The sequence below is a fragment of the Hyperolius riggenbachi genome, chromosome 9 (assembly GCF_040937935.1).
Source record: "Hyperolius riggenbachi isolate aHypRig1 chromosome 9, aHypRig1.pri, whole genome shotgun sequence".
Taxonomy (NCBI): Eukaryota; Metazoa; Chordata; class Amphibia; order Anura; family Hyperoliidae; genus Hyperolius; species Hyperolius riggenbachi.
The window spans coordinates 241616054-241634766 of NC_090654.1; the positions used below are offsets into that span (position 1 = coordinate 241616054).

The window sequence follows — 18713 nt, forward strand, 5'->3', positions numbered from 1 at the left end:
TCCCCCCAGCAGCTCAAAAAACTTCCAAACATTTAAATCTCATCTACATTTATTCACTCTCCCTCCTGCTCTTACTTGCAGCTGGTGATATATCGCCTAACCCTGTGCCACAGCTTGCCGCCGGACAAGAATCCCCTGCTCACTTGCTTCACTCACCTCACAGCCCTCTGTCCATTAATAGCCTCAACATCCATCTTCGGCCCAACCTTATTTCCATCCCACCCACAAACACATGCTCCCCTCTACCCTGCGGTCTGTGGAATGCCAGATTCGTCCGCAATAAACTTGCAGTGGTCCACGACCTCTTCCTCTCCAAAACTCTCACCATCCTCGCACTCACTGAGACATGGCTCACCCCCTCTGACTCTGCCGCCTCTCCTATGGGGGGCTTCACCTCAGTCACACCCCCAGACCAGTCAACAGGACCGGGGGAGGGGTGGGACTGCTCCTCTCCCCATCCTGCACCTTCCGTGTCCTCACCCCACCTCTCTCCCTACAATTCACATAATTCAAGGCCCACACTATCCGCCTATACCACCCCCTCCCAGCCATTGTTGCGGTCTTATACCACCCTCCGTCGAGCTTCACACCACAATTTCTCGACAACCTTGCCTCCTGGCTCCCACACATCCTCTCCTCTGACCTCCCCACCATCATCCTTGGGGACTTCAATATTCCCATCAATGAACCCAACAACTCCCCATAGCCAACTCCCTTGGCCTAGTTCAACACACCAACACCCCCACCCACTCTGCAGGTCACACTCTCGACCTTCTATTCACTAAATCCACCACCATTACAGACCTTGACATCATACCCTTCCCACCCTCAGACCACCATCTTCTCACCTTCAACCTCCTCACGGAAGGCACCTCCAAACTACCCACCCACCTGGTCGATATCAGTGAGACCTACGCCAGCTCAACCCTAGTGTCCTTGCTGATACCCTCCATACCCTCTCCTCCACTCTCCCCACCCTAACCTGTCCCAATCATGCTGCAGCTCAGTATCGTCAAACCCCCTCATCAGCTCTAGAGGAAGCTGCTCCCCCAATATTCCACCGCAACCGCCTCCCTAACCTCTGGCCCTGGTACACCACCCATACTCGCAACATTCAGAGGGTAACACGCGCCACTGTTCCTACAGCACAAGGCTAACCTGCTGCAGTTCCACACTGCCCTTGCTGATGCCAAGCAGGAATACTTCACCAAGCTCATCGGAGCACGAGCTTCCAACTCCTGGCATCTTTTTTTACCACTTTCAACTCCTTGCTTAAAGTCACCCTCCATTTCCTCCCTCTCTGCTACAGATTTAGCCACCCACTTCACCAACAAAATTGTCTCCATATGTTAGGAAATATCCAATCTTCAATCCTCACCTCTTACCCCCTCCCATCCAGCTCCTCCTCCACCCTATCCTCCCCTCACCTCCTTCACTCCTACTACCATTGAGTAAGTCAACCACTTACTGCAGACTTCCCATACAACTAGCTTGACCCCATCCCTTCTGATTTTCTCCATCCTCAATTAATTGATTTGGGCCCCAGTCCTCACTACCCTGTTTAACCTCTCCCTATCCACAGGCACCTTTACCTCAGTCTTCAAGCAGGCCGCTGTACTACCCTCCCTCGACCCCTCACTACCCTCTAACTACCGCCCTATTTTCCTCCACCCCTTTGCCTCAAAACTCCTTGAGCATCTAGTTCACAAAAGCCTGACCCAGTACTTCAATGGCAACTCCCTGCTAGACTCACTGCAATGGATTTCGGCCTGCCCACTCAACTGCAACAGCTCTCACCAAAGTGGTCGATGACCTAGTCTTAGCTAAAACTGAAGGTAAATGCTCCATTCTCCTCCTCCTCCTCCTCCTTAACCTTTCAGCAGTTTTTGACACAGTGGACCATCCCCTACTCCTCCAGTCCCTTCAGCCCATGGGCATTCACAATCTTGCCCTCGCCTGCCTCTCATCCTACCTCTCCAACCACTCCTTCATGACCTCCTTCAATGATTCCTCATTTCCCCCCACCCCCAACCACCGCTCAGTGGGAGTCTCCCAAGGCTCGGTCCTTGGGCACCCTACTGTTCTCCCTATACACCTCTTCCATTGGCAAGGTTATCTCCTCTATGGATTTTAACCATCTGTATGCTGATGACACCCAGATCTACCTCCACACCCCTGACATATCCACCACTACCATGGACAAGGTCTCCACCTGCCTATCAGCCATCTCCTCCTGGATGTCTGCTAGGTTCCTGAAACTAAATCTGGACAAGACGGAATTTATGATCTTCCCACCCCGGCCATCCATGAACCTCCCAGATGTGCATTTCACTGTTAACCACACTACCATTCGCCCTACCTCTCAAGCCTGCAGTCTGGGTGTCACCCTGGACTCCTCACTCTCCTTCACTCTCCACATCCAAAATCTCAAAGTCCTGCAACTTATACCTCCGTACCACCTGCAAGATCCGCTCTTTCCTGACCTCTGCCACCAACAAACTCCTCATCCATGCCCTCATAATTTTCCGCCTTGACTACTGCAATGCCCTTCTGTCTGGTCTCCCTATGACCAGAATTGCCCCTCTGCAGTCAATCGTGAATGCAACAGTCATAATTATCCACTCCTCCCATCATTTCACCACAGCAGCTCCCCTCTGTGAATCCCTCCACTGGCTTCCTATCCAGTCCAGAGTCCGATTCAAGATGCTGTGTCTGACCTACAAATCTGTCCACAAAACCTGTCCAACCTACATTTCCGATCTTACTCAGAGGTACACACCTAGCCGCTCACTACGCTCCTTTAATGAACTTTGCCTGACCGCCCCCCGCATCACCCAGTCTCATGCACGCCTCCAGGACTTCTCAAGAGCTGCTCCAACACTACGGAACTTCCTACCTCCACCCATTAGGGCAGCCCCCTCCTTCAACATCTTCAAGAAGGCACTCAGAACTCACCTTTTCACTCTGGCCTACTACCCCTCACTAGTGCTCTAAACCCGCAGTGGAACTCTATAGTAGTAATGCTATAACCCTCACCCCACGTTCGTGTAATTCGGGGGATTCTGCAATTTTGCATGACCTCTAATTACTTCTCCCTCCAAGTTGCTACGACTCTGAGGGGGAGTAGTAATTAACGCCGCCCGGCTCTTCAGCGGCAGCAGGATGACCAGTCATTCGCTCATCCTGTGCCAAAAAGACCGGCTGGCGAAAACAAGTGTACGCAATGTCATTCCATATGATGAATGGCAAGGTGTCCACTCTCCGACGCAATCCATGTGCAGCCTTACGTTGTACTCCAAAAGAGGTGTAGTGAGCATTCTGCACTCTCCAGTGTGTTAAAGCAATCATGTGAGGATGAAATAAAAAAAATCCTCACCTGGAAAAGGAAGCCTCTGTATCCTCGAGAGGCTTCCCAGTTTCCCTCCCCAAAGGGAATGGCAAATTCCAGCACTGTCCTCCCAAAGCAGGGCCACCCTGTGCAGTAGCACGGACCCACTTGGGCTTTGGCGGGAAAGAAACCGCCCAATCGGGTCTGTGCTGCTGCACATTGTCAACAAGGGCTTGTGGATGTTTTCTGGGAACACCACATTGGAACCGGCCAGTGGAGGGCAGGAGAAGACTGGATAATCCAGAGGCTTCCTTCTATTGTGGCGAGTACCCATTTGGAGAATTTTTTTTTTTTTTCCCTACAGATACACATTAATACAGTAACATAATACACATTGTGAAAGTGGTATTGACTGCAAGTACCCCAGTACTGGCATGCTGGTTGCCTCCTTTTCCCCAGATGCTTAACCTAGACAGAACTACAGAGCTTTCAGGAACTCTTGCCTTTTGGTTCTCATTCTGTTCCAGTAATCTGAGCAGCTTGTATTGATGTAAGCAGAAAAATATAAAGTATCTGCACAGTGGTCACTACAGCAGGAAAAGTGTGCTCTTCAGATCCCTCTTTTGAGAAATGTTTGCTAGGATTGGGTTGTGACATGCAAATAATTCCTTGTTGATGCAAGATCATGCAAATTTTGTATGCAGATTTTTTTTTTTTTTTTTTCAGCTTGAAAATGGATCTATTGAATCATGCTAAGGTGGAGCTTGATTGGTCCATTTCTAAACTGCATGAATTTGCATAAACCTGCATCAGCTCAGAATTATTAGCATGTCATTGACTCTTCCTAGTGTTTGCTTTTTAAAGTGGGACTGTCATCATAAAAATCAAATTTCAACAGCAACTGGTCTGAGTGTATTAAGTGATAAAGATGCTAATCCTGCATTCAAAACTTTTTCTGCTGTTATGATTTGGAGGTATCACATACTTAACCACTTGAGGACCCACCCTTTACCCCCCCTTAAGGACCAGCGCTGGTTTGATTGATCTGTGCTGGGTGGGCTCTGCAGCCCCCAGCACAGATCAGGGTGCAGGCAGGGAGATCAGATTGCCCCCCCCTTTTTCCCCCCTATGGGGATGATGTGCTGGGGGGGTCTGATCTCTCCTGCCTGCTGTGGGTGGCGGGGGGGGGGGGGGGCACCTCAAAGCCCCCCTCCGCGGCGAAATTCCCCCCTCCCTCTCCTACCTGCTGCCTCCCCCCGGTGATCGGGGCTGCACAGGACGGCTATCCGTCCTGTGCAGCCAGTGACAGGACGTCCCCTGTCACATGGCGGCGATCCCCGGCCGCTGATTGGCCGGGGATCGCCGATCTGCCTTACGGGGCCGTACAAATGTAAACAAAGCGGATTATTTCCGCTTGTGTTTACATCTAGCCTGCGAGCCGCCATCGGCGGCCCGCAGGCTATTCACGGAGCCCCCCGCCGTGATTTGACAGGAAGCAGCCGCTCGTACGAGCGGCTGCTTCCTGATTAATTAGGCTGCAGCTGGCGACGCAGTACTGCGTCGCTGGTCCTGCAGCTGCCACTTTGCCGACGCACGTTATGAGTGTGCGGTCGGCAAGTGGTTAAGGAGCACTGGCCCTTTAGAAGTCAGTGCCAAACAGTTGCATGCTGGGAGTTCTTTTTATCTATAATATATTCCTCCTCTTCCATTTATTTCCCTGCCTAGCTGCTTATCTGAAACACAATCCTCTGCTCACTTGTGTTTACAAGCAAGGCTGAGGTGACTCAGCGATTGGAGGAGAAAAGAAAAAAAAGTAAAGGGCAGAAATGACATTATTAGTTATCCTAAACTGGGGGTAAAAGACATGGCCCCCACCAGGAACAGAATGCACTTCATTTACTTTATAACATTTACTGAAATCAAAACGTGGACAGTACAATACATATGTTATGTAAGTAGATCAAGTGTTTATCTACATATGTCCCCCCCCCCCCTGGCATAGTACATAATCCTACTGCTTTAAAGGGATTTGCACTGCTAAATTATTTGTATTGCCAAATGAACCCGCATTTGGGCTCAAAGCTCAAATTTGCCAATAGCTTTGTATCTCCCATATGTTATCCTCCAAGAATCTGTGTGCTGATTGTTTGTTTTTCTTGCAGAAATACTACGAGCACTATGATGGTTTTGTTATCCTGCATGGTACAGACACCATGGCCTACACCGCATCAGCACTGTCCTTCATGTGCGAGAATCTGGGCAAAACCATTGTGCTGACCGGCTCCCAAGTGAGTGCTCCTTTTACTGAAATATACATTGGAACTGTTGTCCAGTGAATGTCACATTCTTCCTTCATTAAAGAGAACCTGAGGTGTGTTTAAAGAATGTTATCTGCATAAAGAGGCTGGATCTGCCTATACAGCCCAGCCTCTGTTGCTATCCCAGACCCCACTAAGGTCCCCCTGCACTCTGCAATCCCTCATAAATCACAGCCGTGCTGTGAGGCTCTGTTTACATCTGTAGTGTCAGTCTCAGCTGCTCCCCCGCCTCCTGCATAGCTCCGGTCCCTGCCCCCGTCCCTTCCATCCAATCAGCAGGGAGGGAAGGGATGCAGGCGGGGACCGGAGTTCTGCAGGAGGCGGGGAGAGCAGCAGACTGACACTATAGAGATAAACACAGCCAGCTCTGACAAGCTGTTTGTCAGCAGCGTGGCTGTGATTTATGAGGGATTGCAGAGTGCAGGGGGACCTTAGGGGGGTTTGGGATAGCAACAGAGGCTGGGCTGTATAGGCAGATCCAGCCTCTGTATGCAGATAATATTCTTCAAACCCACCTCGGGTTCTCTTTAAGTTTGTTTAATGTTTAAAGGGACTCCGAGCAGTGCAGAAACTATGGAAAGATGCATATCATTTTTAAGCTCTCTTTCTCCTCTTTCCAATGATATATAAACCGCCGCCCTACGCCTTTTAGTTTTCGCGATTGAAATGGCCGCGATTTCAATCGTGAAAATAGAGAACTAAAAGGCGTAGGGCGATGATTTAGGTGTCGCCAGAAAGAGGAGAAAGAGAGCTTTGAAATTATATCCATCTTTCCATAGTTACATTGTATTACACAGGGCGACTTTTTCCTAAAGTCAGCAGCTCCATTCTGCTGAATGGAGCTGCTGACACTGGGGAAAGTGTCATCCTGTGTAATACAAGTAACTATGGAAAGATGGATATCATTTTAAAGCTCTCTTTCTCCTCTTTCTGGCGACACCTAAATCATCGCCCTACGCCTTTTAGTTTTCTCTATTTTCGCGATTGAAATCGTGGTCGCAGCAATTTCAATCGCGAAAATGGTGAAAACTAAAAGGCGTAGGGCGGCGGTTTATATATCATTGGAAAAAGGAGAAAAAGAGCTTTAAAGAGAATCCGTATTGTTAAAATCGCACAAAAGTAAACATACCAGTGCGTTAGGGGACATTTCCTATTACCCTCTGTCACAATTTCGCCGCTCCTCGCCGCATTAAAAGTGGTTAAAAACAGTTTTAAAAAGTTTGTTTATAAACAAACAAAATGGCCACCAAAACAGGAAGTAGGTTGATGTACTGTATGTCCACACATAGAAAATACAACCATACACAAGCAGGCTGTATACATCCTTCCTTTTTAATCTCAAGAGATCATTTGTGTGTTTTTCTCCCTGCAGTTCTCATGCACTGAAGTTTCAGGCTGCTCTTTTTTTCTCCTGCAAACAGCTTTGCCCTTGTCTGTAATTCTTCAGTATGTGAAAGCCCAGCCAGCTCAGAGGACGATTTATCCAGCTTGTAAAAGAGAAGAGAGAAGCTGCTCTAATCTAAATAATACACAGGCAGTGTGCAGAGAGAGGCCTGGAAGGGGGAGTTCATAGCAGAACCACAACACTGAAGAACTTGGTAGCCTTCCAGACACAGGCTGACAAGTCTGACAAGGGAAAGATACATTGATTTATTACAGAGACTGTGATAGCAGAAAGTGCTGCAGTAAGCCAGAACACATTAGAATAGCTTTTGGAACTTGTAGGATGATAAAAAACAGGATGCAATTTTTGTTACGGAGTCTCTTTAAATGGTATGCATCTTTCCATAGTTTCTGCACTGCTCGGAGTCCCTTTAAGAATGTTATATCTGCTCCCAGCTCATTGGAATGCTACAGTTGGGGCCCATTCACACAGGTGGGCTGGCTTGTGGTACACAGCAGTAAAATGCCTTGAATCAGTGGTGTAGGCCTGCGGTCGCAGCAAACCCATCTGTGTATGCCTTAGCCAGTACACTTCCCCTCCTCACCCAAGCCCAACGCATCACACAAGGGCTCCCGGCAAAGCACAATGCTACTTGTTTGATATCTGTCCAGGTCCTGGTGACATCAGAGCTGGCAGTGGAGCATAATATGGAGTATAATAGCTCCCCGCCGGTGCTTTCTTCCTCCTTGAATCACCTGCATCTACTCAGCACTTTGCCCCTCCCCTCTGTGGCATGGCCAAGGGAAGGGGCATAGTGGTGAATAGACATGGGTGATTGGAGGAAGAAGAGCGCACTGGTGGGGAGGTATTATACAGCCGCTCCACTGCTAGAGGGGACAACTTACGGACCTCTTTAGTAACTAGTAGATCACACCTCTGGGCTTCACATTATTAAAGGACATCGGTACTAGGGAAAAAAACCAAAGCAGTATTTATAAAAATCTGGTTCTTCTTCTTTCAGCCCCCCATAGTCTTCCTGGCCCTTTAGTGCTTTTGGACTACCCTGTATCATTCTGCTCTTGCCCCTTTTTACAAAACTCAAAAGGGCTCAGTTGTAGCTGTCACGCGCTTCCTTGATCATGGTCCCAAGGGGACTGTGCAATTGCTGTCCATTCGGCGCTTTTTCATTAGGACCCCCCCCCCACCCCCAGAGAATCCCCCATTGAGTAGATGGGCTAATCCAAAACCTGTCAGATAGGAGAAAAGTTCTGGAAAAAATGTACTTCTTTATAAACTTTACAGTATTTCACGATAGTGGTCCTATAATCAGTGGTCTAAGTTTACTTCTGCAAAGAACACTGTCAGGTTCAGCTAAAGTCAGTCTTTAACCTCCCTAGCGTTATAATTATTTCTGGATTTTATCAGCTAAAAGTGGTGCAATATTTTCACTAGCTTTTAGACCCTAAAGTCTGGAAAATAAGCGCTGCAGTTCTCCCTCCCTCCACTCGGTGGTGCTCTACCCCTATCGTGAGATCGCCGTCTCATCATGTGACAAACTGCCATCTCGCCAGGGGGATCGAGAGCCTCCAAGGACAATGGCTGCCAGCGTCTGGATCCTGGGTGAGGCGAGTTACAAATGTCCGCTGCACGCTATGCTCTGCACATACCTCCCGGCTACCAGGTGTCAGGCTCTGGGTTACCGCTCTGAGCTCCGGATTTCTGTCTGGAGCTTGAAACTGGGTTACAGCTAAGGAGGTTAATATGTACGATGAGTAGAGAAGTCACACAGGCATGCAGTGTTCTCAGGATCATCACCGCACATGATGGTTGTTAGTAAATTCTGGTTTGTCGAATATGTCCCTACTGCTTACTGTCATCTTTTGCTTACTGTGTCATCTTTTGTTTGTAGAGCAGCCCATTCGGCAGCATCTGCAGACACTGGCAGAGCTACTGATGACTTACCAGCTGCACATATCATAATACTAGAGGCAATTGTTGATGAAAAGTTTAGAGTTGCCGATAGTTTCTCAACTCTTTACGTGTCTTACAGGTTCCCATCTATGAGATGAGAAATGATGGTCGTGATAACCTGCTGGGGGCGCTGCTCATTGCTGGGCAGTTTGTCATTCCAGAGGTAAGTTACAAATCCATAATGGTGTATTCAGACGCTCTGTTTTCTGGTGGGCTTGTATTTCTGCCATTTACCCACTAGAGGGCAGTATGCTGCTTCTATGTAAAGCTTCCTGTGCTGTACATCTTGTTTTAGAAGCTCAAATGATATGTTCACTGTTATCAGAGTTTTTGCTTGTGTGCCGCCTGCAATTAGCTAAATTTGCACAAGACACAGAATTTTTGTGATACTCTCTAGTAGTGTGTCAAAGTTCTAGAGCCTCATGCCCCCCCCCCCCCATAGAGCCACATTAACCCTTACCATGCTCTGATGAGGATCAAACAATCTGAAAAAGTCTGTATGCATGTTGGATTATTGTGGCTTTGTACAGTTAACAAGCTGACACAGCATTGCATTCTAGCGGTTCTGGAGGTGTTTAGCTGTCAGGGACAACAAAGATCATTTGCATATTCAGCAGTGATGCATTGTGGGAGAAACCTGCTCACACCAACCTGAATACAGCAAAGTTCCCATTATCCGGAACTTGGGCAACTGGAAGTCGCAACTAGTCGGCATGCCTGAGGGGATAACGGGGGTTGCTTTGAATTTTTTTTTTTTGGGGGGGGCTGGGGGGTTGCCGGCTGTTTAACACTCACCGAGCCTTCCTGAAGCCCCTAGCAGCTATCCTGCCTACCTCAGTGTACAGCTCACGGCGTGTCGCCTGACTATACAGGTCAGGTGGTAAGGCGGGAGCCATACATGGAGGAATCTGGGAAAGTCGGTGAGTAATTTACGCTGCAGCTGCGGTGGGAGGGAAGTTTTTGGCCCTAGGAGTTCAAGTTCACCATGAGCTTGCTGGGCAGTCTAACTGGGCGTTTCTCATTGAGCCATATGTGCCTGCTTCTATGCTAAGATTGTAGAGTCTCTATCAAGCCTATCACACATAAAGTAGTAAAAAGTACATGGCATGTGAAGCTTGGACTTTTAGGAGGGGCAGCTTTGAATAGTTGAAGCAGCACTTGAGAACTCCTTTCAGACATCAAATTAATTTATGGGGCTTTATGCTGGCTCCACAATGGACCATTTTTTTCAAAAAATCAAATGATTAATTCCGAGCTCACTAAAAAAAAATTGAAGTATATTTAATGTTCCTTCAATTAGATGTGTTTCTTTCACATGATCAGTTGAGGGCGTGTTCACACTACACGAGCTTTTTAAGCGCTAGTGATTTTGAAAAGCTCTTGCTAATGCAATGCTCCATTGTGCACACACATAGGATAACGTTAGCAAAAGCTTTTAAAATCACAAAGTTCTTGTAGTGCGAATAAGCCCTATTTACAGAGATTTCTGACTGGTTTCTTTTTGTGAGGTAGAAAAGCAGCTAATTCCTGCTGCCACAATCCTCATTCCATCCTAGTGTTTTGTTTGTGGCCAGCAGTCGTGGAGGACAGACTGACATGTTGTCTATTGTCCCCCGGAGGTGTGAAAGTTGTGGAGTTTTTGTGAGTGGGGGAGGAGAGGATAAATATTCGCATACCAGTCACACGACCTAGATGGGAAATTCCGTAAACTACAATAGGCCAGAAACCCACTAGGAGCGATTTTCTGAGCGCTTTGTGATGTAAAAGCTCTTGCTAATGTAATGCTATGTGTGTGATCTCACTCGAGTGATTTTGATTTTATAACGATCCCCCATAGCACTGCATTAGCAAGAGCTTTTTCAAATCACTAGCGAAATCTCTGCTAGTGGCTTTCTGGCCTTAGGCGTTACAAAAGAATAAGTAAGCAATTTTAGTTTCTTCTGCTGGCCTCCCCTGTAACAATCTGGTTAAATTCCTTATGGTACTTCAGGAAGTTCCAGCAGAGTGCCACTCACATATCTTCCCCCTACCTGCAGCGTGCAGCTCACATATCTTCCCCCTCCCTGCAGAGACTGTTGCTCACTAGAGAAGATCAATGATGTGCAAATACTTCTGAGTTTATGTACATTTTTATGCAAGTACTGTATATGCAGCTTGAAAATGGACCAATCAAGTCTACCCCAAGTTTAAATGGATTGGCCCAATTTCAAGCTGCATATATTTGCATAAAAATTTACATACATTTGCATAAACTTAAAAAGTATTTGCATATCATTGATCATCCCTACCACTCTTCACCTCTCCCCTCTCCCTGCATAGTGCTGCTCGCATATCTCCCCTCTCCCTGCATAGTGCTGCTCGCATATCTCCCCCCTCCCTGCATAGTGCCGCACGCATATCTCTCCCCTCCCTGCAGAGAGTGTCGCTCGCCTATTTCCCCCTTCCCCTGCAGAGAGTGCTGCTCGCCTATTTCCCCCCTCCCGGCAGAGAGTGCCGCTCGCCTATTTCCCCCTTCCCCTGCAGAGAGTGCCGCTCGCCTATTTCCCCCTTCCCCTGCAGAGAGTGCCGCTCGCCTATCTCCCCCCTCCCCTGCAGAGCGTGCTGCTCGCCTATCTCCCCCCTCCCCGGCAGAGAGTGCTGCTCGCCTATCTCCCCCCTCCCGGCAGAGAGTGCTGCTCGCCTATCTCCCCCCTCCCGGCAGAGAGTGCTGCTCGCCTATCTCCCCCCTCCCGGCAGAGAGTGCTGCTCGCCTATCTCCCCCCTCCCGGCAGAGAGTGCCACTCGCCTATCTCCCCCCCCCCTGCAGAGTGCCGCTCGCCTATCTTTCCCCCCCCCCCCCCCCCCTGCCTGCACAGAGTGCCGCTCGCCTATCTTCCCACCCCCCCCCCCTGCCTGCACAGAGTGCCGCGCGCCCATCTTCCCCCCTGCCTGCACAGAGTGCCGCGCGCCCATCTTCCCCCCCCTGCCTGCACAGAGTGCCGCGCGCCCATCTTCCCCCCTGCCTGCACAGAGTGCCGCGCGCCCATCTTCCCCCCTGCCTGCACAGAGTGCCGCGCGCCCATCTTCCCCCCTGCCTGCACAGAGTGCCGCGCGCCCATCTACCCCCCTGCCTGCACAGAGTGCCGCGCGCCCATCTTCCCCCCCTGCCTGCACAGAGTGCCGCGCGCCTATCTTTCCCCCCTGCCTGCACAGAGTGCCGCGCGCCTATCTTCCCCCTGCCTGCACAGAGTGCCGCGCGCCTATCTTCCCCCCTGCCTGCACAGAGTGCCGCGCGCCCATCTTCCCCCCCCCCCCTGCCTGCACAGAGTGCCGCGCGCCCATCTTACCCCCCTGCCTGCACAGAGTGCCGCGCGCCCATCTTCCCCCCCCCCCCCCCCTGCCTGCACAGAGTGCCGCGCGCCCATCTTTCCCCCCCCCCTGCCTGCACAGAGTGCCGCGCGCCCATCTTCCCCCCTGCCTGCACAGAGTGCCGCGCGCCCATCTTCCCCCCTGCCTGCAGAGTGCCGCGCGCCCATCTTTCCCCCCTGCCTGCACAGAGTGCCGCGCGCCCATCTTTCCCCCCTGCCTGCACAGAGTGCCGCGCGCCCATCTTTTCCCCCTGCCTGCACAGAGTGCCGCGCGCCCATCTTTTCCCCCTGCCTGCACAGAGTGCCGCGCGCCTATCTTCCCCCCTGCCTGCACAGAGTGCCGCGCGCCTATCTTCCCCCCTGCCTGCACAGAGTGCCGCGCGCCTATCTTCCCCCCTGCCTGCACAGTGCCGCGCGCCTATCTTCCCCCCTGCCTGCACAGAGTGCCGCGCGCCTATCTTCCCCCCTGCCTGCACAGAGTGCCGCGCGCCTATCTTCCCCCCTGCCTGCACAGAGTGCCGCGCGCCTATCTTCCCCCCCTGCCTGCACAGTGCCGCGCGCCTATCTTCCCCCCTGCCTGCACAGAGTGCCGCGCGCCTATCTTCCCCCCCTGCCTGCACAGAGTGCCGCGCGCCTATCTTCCCCCCTGCCTGCACAGAGTGCCGCGCGCCTATCTTCCCCCCTGCCTGCACAGAGTGCCGCGCGCCTATCTTCCCCCCTGCCTGCACAGAGTGCCGCGCGCCTATCTTCCCCCCTGCCTGCACAGAGTGCCGCGCGCCTATCTTCCCCCCTGCCTGCACAGAGTGCCGCGCGCCTATCTTTGCGCGTCCCAGTGGCTGCAGCTCTTCATCGCTTTGAGTCAGACAGGAGAAAATCGCTATACAAATGTTCGGATTATAAGGGATGTATGCCACGGCATCGCCAGCACAGTGGAATATAAGAATATAGTACATGCACAATTCAGGATCTAAACATGCTGGTGGCAATATCGTACAACTAACCCGGACAACCTAGTTTGAGCACATAACCAGAATGTAACCTGCAATCAACAGTAGTTTGCATTGATTGATTAATGAAGGACCTCTCTTTCCACCTAACTCCTTGTTAGCTCAATTTCAGCGGAGGCAGCTACAAGATGACTTAGCAGAATAATCTGCAACCCAGGTTAAAGTTCTCCCCCAATCCAAGTGAATACCCTCTCTTCCAGCTGGGAGATACAGAACCACAAACACTTAAATTGGTGGAACAGCATCTCAAATCTTTATTTACAGGTCAATCTTATATACACCCTGATGTTAGGGAAAAACCAGATTAGACCGGAGTGCACATAGAAAATATTTGAAACAATAGCATAGACATGGTACAGACAGCAGAGACAATAGGATTTGTTATTCTGTAAACAACTGGCAGAGGTAGACTTTGTTACATGTGTTAATTTCTCAATAGACCAGGTTTTTTAACAACAATGCATGAATAGGTCTGAGTCTTCAGATCTCTGTCACAGTGGCTTGTATGGTAATATACCAACTGGGTATTGAAATACAGGTTTTGTATTCAGGTGCCTGGAACTTCTAGAGTGTTAATTATTAATGTATCTGTAAAGCACTGTCTGGAGGAATGTGCTGCTGACTAGTTGAAGCAATGATGTCATTTTTAAGAAATTGTGATGTGCTGTATATATTTTAATATCGGGGTGATTTAAGCAGCACATTATTACAACCTTTCACTCCTATCAGGTGAAACTGCTGGACTCTCTTCCCGTGGACATAACATAAGTTTCTTAGAGGAGAGCCCCTTATACAGGCTTTTCATTCAACAGGACAATTGAGGGGAAGATGCCGAGAGCCAATACAGAGCAATCTCCTGCTTTGCAGCAAAAAGGGTTTCATGCATAAAAATCTTGGTGCTAGAATGTATTCCTTCATCATGAATAATATGTAGTAGGCATTAAAAAGGATCAAGCGTAACAGGCAGCACATCATAGCAAGATGTCTTTAAAGGCTAATACACACATCAGACTATAGTCTTTAGAAAATGAAAGATCACAGACCAATCTTACCACCCTTCATGTAGTATGAGAGCCATACTCTACACAGTCTTTTCTATGGAGCTGAACTCCACATCAGAAAACAATCTTTGCAAGATGCTGCACACACAGATGCTGTACAGACACAAAAGATCAGTATCTGCAAAAGATCTGTTCCTGCCAAAAATCCATTCCTGCAAATTGCATTCATAGTCTGAGATCTACAGATCATCATACACACATGATTTAGCTGACATTCATCTGCAGATCAGATCCACCAGGATGGATTTTCAGATCTGCGGATGATTGCTTGATCTGCAGATGAATGTCAGTTAAATCATGTGTGTATGGTGATCTGCAGATCTCATAGACTATCATTGCAATTTGCAGGAATGGATTTTTGGCAGGAACAGATCTTTTGCAGCTACAGATCTTTTGAGTGTGTGCAGCATGTTTGTGTGCAGCATCTTGCAATGATTTCTGTCTGATGGGGAGTTCAGCTCCATAGAAAAGACTGTAGAGTATGGCTCTCATACTACATGAAAGGTGGTAAGATTGGTCTGTGATCTTTCATTTTCCAAAGACTATAGTCTGATGTGTGTATGCACCTTAAGAGTATTGGTTTCATCAACCAATGATTGAACTAATCAGTAGCTGAAACCCCCTTTCCCACAAAAAATCTTTACCTTTTCTCAAATAGATTACCAGGGGGATCTGTATTGCAGATAGTGTGGTGAAACCCCTCCCACAGTGTGATGTCATGACCATGATCCTGACCGTTCTTTATCTGTGAACATTGTTGCATTGTATTATGTTTAAAGAGGAACTGGTGCTAAAATATTACAATTTAAAACACATACAAATGAGTACATTTCTTCCTGAGTAAAATGACCAATACATTTCTTTTCTCCTATGTTGCTGGCATTTACAGTAAGTAGTAGAAATCTGATATTACCGACAGATTTTGGGTTAGTCCATCTCTTTATGGGGGATTCTCAGCATGGCCTTTATACTTTATGAAGACACTGCCCGAAAAAGATTTATACAAAGATGCTGGCCAGCCTTCCTGCTCACTGTACACTTTTTTGGCAGTTGGACAGAGCAACTGCCATTCACGAAGTGCCTTCAAAAGTAAAGAAAACCCTAAGAACCCCCATGAGAAGATGGGCTAGTCCAAAATGTCGGTTCTGTCTACTACTTGCTGTAAGTGACATCAACATACGAGAAAAGTAATTTATGGCTCATTTTACTCTGGAAGAAACCTACTTTTTATTTGTCTGTTTACATGTATTTTAATTTTTAAGATTTTCGCGATCGTGGTCCTTTAAGCATGCAGCTTTGTGCTTCTGCAGCCCTTTAAATGCTTGTGTTGCCGTGTGCTCTGCCATGTCTGAACACCTGTCCTGTCTCTCTCCTCTTGTTTTGCAGGTGTGTCTGTATTTTCACCACAAGCTCTACAGGGGAAACCGGGTGACGAAGGTGGATGCGGGGAGTTTCAACGCGTTTTCCTCTCCCAACCTGCCTCCACTTGCCAATGCTGAGGTTGATATTACGAGTAAGTTGCCCAGCCACGCAATCCCAGTAATGTGGGCCACATGTTGTTCTTCAGCTTCCTCCTCCGTAGTAGAGATTTAGTGAGATCACGAAACTGCTCTGTGTACAATCTTCTGTAACTTGTCTACTCCTCAGCCCTTCCGATGGACCTGTTCAGTCTTGATGTTCATAAATTCAATTTGTTTCAATGAGAGGAGTAAAGAAGCTGCCATTTTTTCCCATTAAGGAGCTTTAGTTGCTGTATGGTAAAGGTTTCTTTCATACAGGGAATCCACCACCTGTCAGCTGTTTCCGTGCATTGCCCGGGTTGCTTGCCAGCTCTGGACACGAGCATCTGACTCATTGAGTCTCATCTGAAAGTAGTCTCACTCAGATGCGATTTGATGTGGTTTCTTGCTGCTGGATAAATGTTCTGTGTACATCGCTATGACAAGCGTAGAGCGCTTGTCGGTAGTTTTATCGGGGCCCGCTGTTTTGTTTATGCATGAGCGGAACTGTGCTGCTCCTGTGCAAGTAAGGTTGTGCCTGCACAGTAAGCCGGAGCAGCTGGTACTACTGCAATACCGTGGTTGCACCACAGCTGCACTCATGCTTGTAGAGGAGTGTGGTCACGATCAGCTGGAGGCTTCACGAGTGGCAACAGAGGATGCCGTGCGAAGCCTCATTAGGATCCAGAGGCTTCCCTCTTCTTAGTCAAGTATTTAAAGGAATCGTCAAGCAAAATAATGGAAATCCGATTGAGTTATCTGAGTTATCTGGCTCTTTCTCCAACTCCTCACAGCTGTCTGTCCCACGCTGACCACTCCAGTTCACAGCCACCGGCCCAGGGTCCTCGCACGGTACAGAGGACGACCTTGAGGTCGTCCTTACTGTGCCTGCGTGAAGTGCCTCTGTCCATAAAGCCCACGGTGTACTGTGCAGTACCACAGCCAGCAGGAGGGGGGCAGTGTAGTGTCCTCTCTGATGGTCAGTTGTGGTCTGGCTGGAGCCCAGCGCAGATGCGTTTCAGCCATAGGCTGTATGGGAAATGCAGGATGCAAATGTCCGGAAAAATAGTGGATGGCACAGAAGTGCGATCCACTTTCCCCAACGGATCCATTGCAGACTGACTAGTGTGAACAGATTCTATTTGTAGAATTGTGATCTGTCCACGGTCCGTTTTGCAATGCAGGGAAACTGACAAATTTTGACTGAAATGTGCCCTTTCATATAGCTGACCCTGACATAACGCAGTGATTTTTCGCTAATGTCCCAGTGATAAGAGTCCTTCTTAATTTTTTTTTTTTTTATTTGCAGTAAACTGGGAGACTGTTTGGCGAGCAAACACCACGAAGAAGTTTCTGGTGCACACAAGCATGATCAGAAATGTCGGCCTGCTCCGAATATTCCCTGGAATTACTGCTGCTACCGTAAGTTTACTACAAACAGCTATTTGTCGTACTTCTTTCATAAACTGATTCTTCCCCACCTGCGCTGCACTGCATTCTTACCTCTAACATGACTCTGAAATCTTTATACATGTTTCCTATAAACTTCTGATTCTAAGATTTGGGGTAATGGGACTTGAGGCCTGTTAACATGCTGTGCATTGTGCAACCTGCAATAAAAAGCATCAATATTTCATAGGTGGATCAGTTTCTATGCATTATCCAGAAACGCTCAGCACTTGGCGAGGTGTGTGTACTATGTAAAATAGCATAAGGGTCGTTTCACACACTATACATTGAGCCTTGCAATAAGATCACAACAATGGTGAAAATTCACTTTGCATGTTAGTGTGATGCAGCACACACAGTACATTGAAAGTATGTTTCACTGCATATACTGTGCATTACTCCAAAACCCGCTACACCCGATGTCAACTTGCCATACAAATATATATTACCCTAGTGGAAACGGGACGAAGGGAAATTAAGTGTATTAGGCCCCAGGGGAGAGTGAAAGTAAACCCATTCACAATTTTATCAGTTTTTAAACCAAATTATTTTGCTAGTAGTTGTGTAATGAATGTGCGGGAACGGGTTTATTTTTAAACTAATTTTGCCTTTAAGAGAAGCTGTCAGATATACTAGCTCAGAAAAAACACAAGTATATATATATATATATAGATAAATACTTGCTCTACTTACATAACCTATGTATTGCACTGTCCACGTTTTTGATTTTAGTGATTTTTCTACAGTTAAAAAGAAAAATTACCTTCTTAGCATTTCCCATTTAAAGGGAACCAGAGATCCTGTAAAGAAAAGAAGTTGTACATACCTGGGGTTTCCTCCAGCCCCATATGCGCTGATCGATCCCACGCCACCGTCCAGCGCTGCCCGCAACTACGAGAACAGGCTCTCGTCGCTGACGTCATCAGAGCCGGGCTACGCAGGAGAAGCGCGCCCTCTACGTATCTCTCCATACAGTGCTGCAGAGATAGGCGAAGAGCGCACCTCTGCTACGCTAGACTGGCTTCGACTGGCGGCAGAGCGAGGTCCCGGTTCTCATAGCTGCGGGCAGCGCTGGACGGCGGCGTGGGATCGATCAGTGCTTATGAGACTGCAGGAAGCCCCAGGTATGTATAACTTATTTTATATTTTTTTACAGGATCTCTGGTTCTCTTTAAACTGTGGCTATTTTGAAGCCAATTCTGATGTAATTTCCTCCCTTAGTCTCCTCTACCTGATTTGATCCGCCCTTCACTATAAAAAGTGCATTGTCCCAGCATGAGAAATATTGGCCAATCAGAGAGGAACAGAGGTGTGGGAGGGGAAAACAGAAGGGAAAGAGGTTTCAGCCA

At 48.4% G+C, this 18713-nt stretch overlaps 1 protein-coding gene across 2 annotated transcripts in view; it reads left to right on the plus strand.

The window, feature by feature from the left end:
* Nucleotides 1-18713, plus strand: part of ASPG (asparaginase) — a 138738-nt gene that overhangs the window by 62546 nt on the left and 57479 nt on the right. For both annotated transcript variants that reach the window (XM_068254225.1, XM_068254226.1), the window contains exons 4-7: nucleotides 5491-5616; nucleotides 9081-9164; nucleotides 15803-15929; nucleotides 17225-17337. In XM_068254225.1, coding sequence (XP_068110326.1) covers nucleotides 5491-5616; nucleotides 9081-9164; nucleotides 15803-15929; nucleotides 17225-17337 — 450 coding nt within the window. The remainder of the gene's footprint in view (nucleotides 1-5490; nucleotides 5617-9080; nucleotides 9165-15802; nucleotides 15930-17224; nucleotides 17338-18713) is intronic.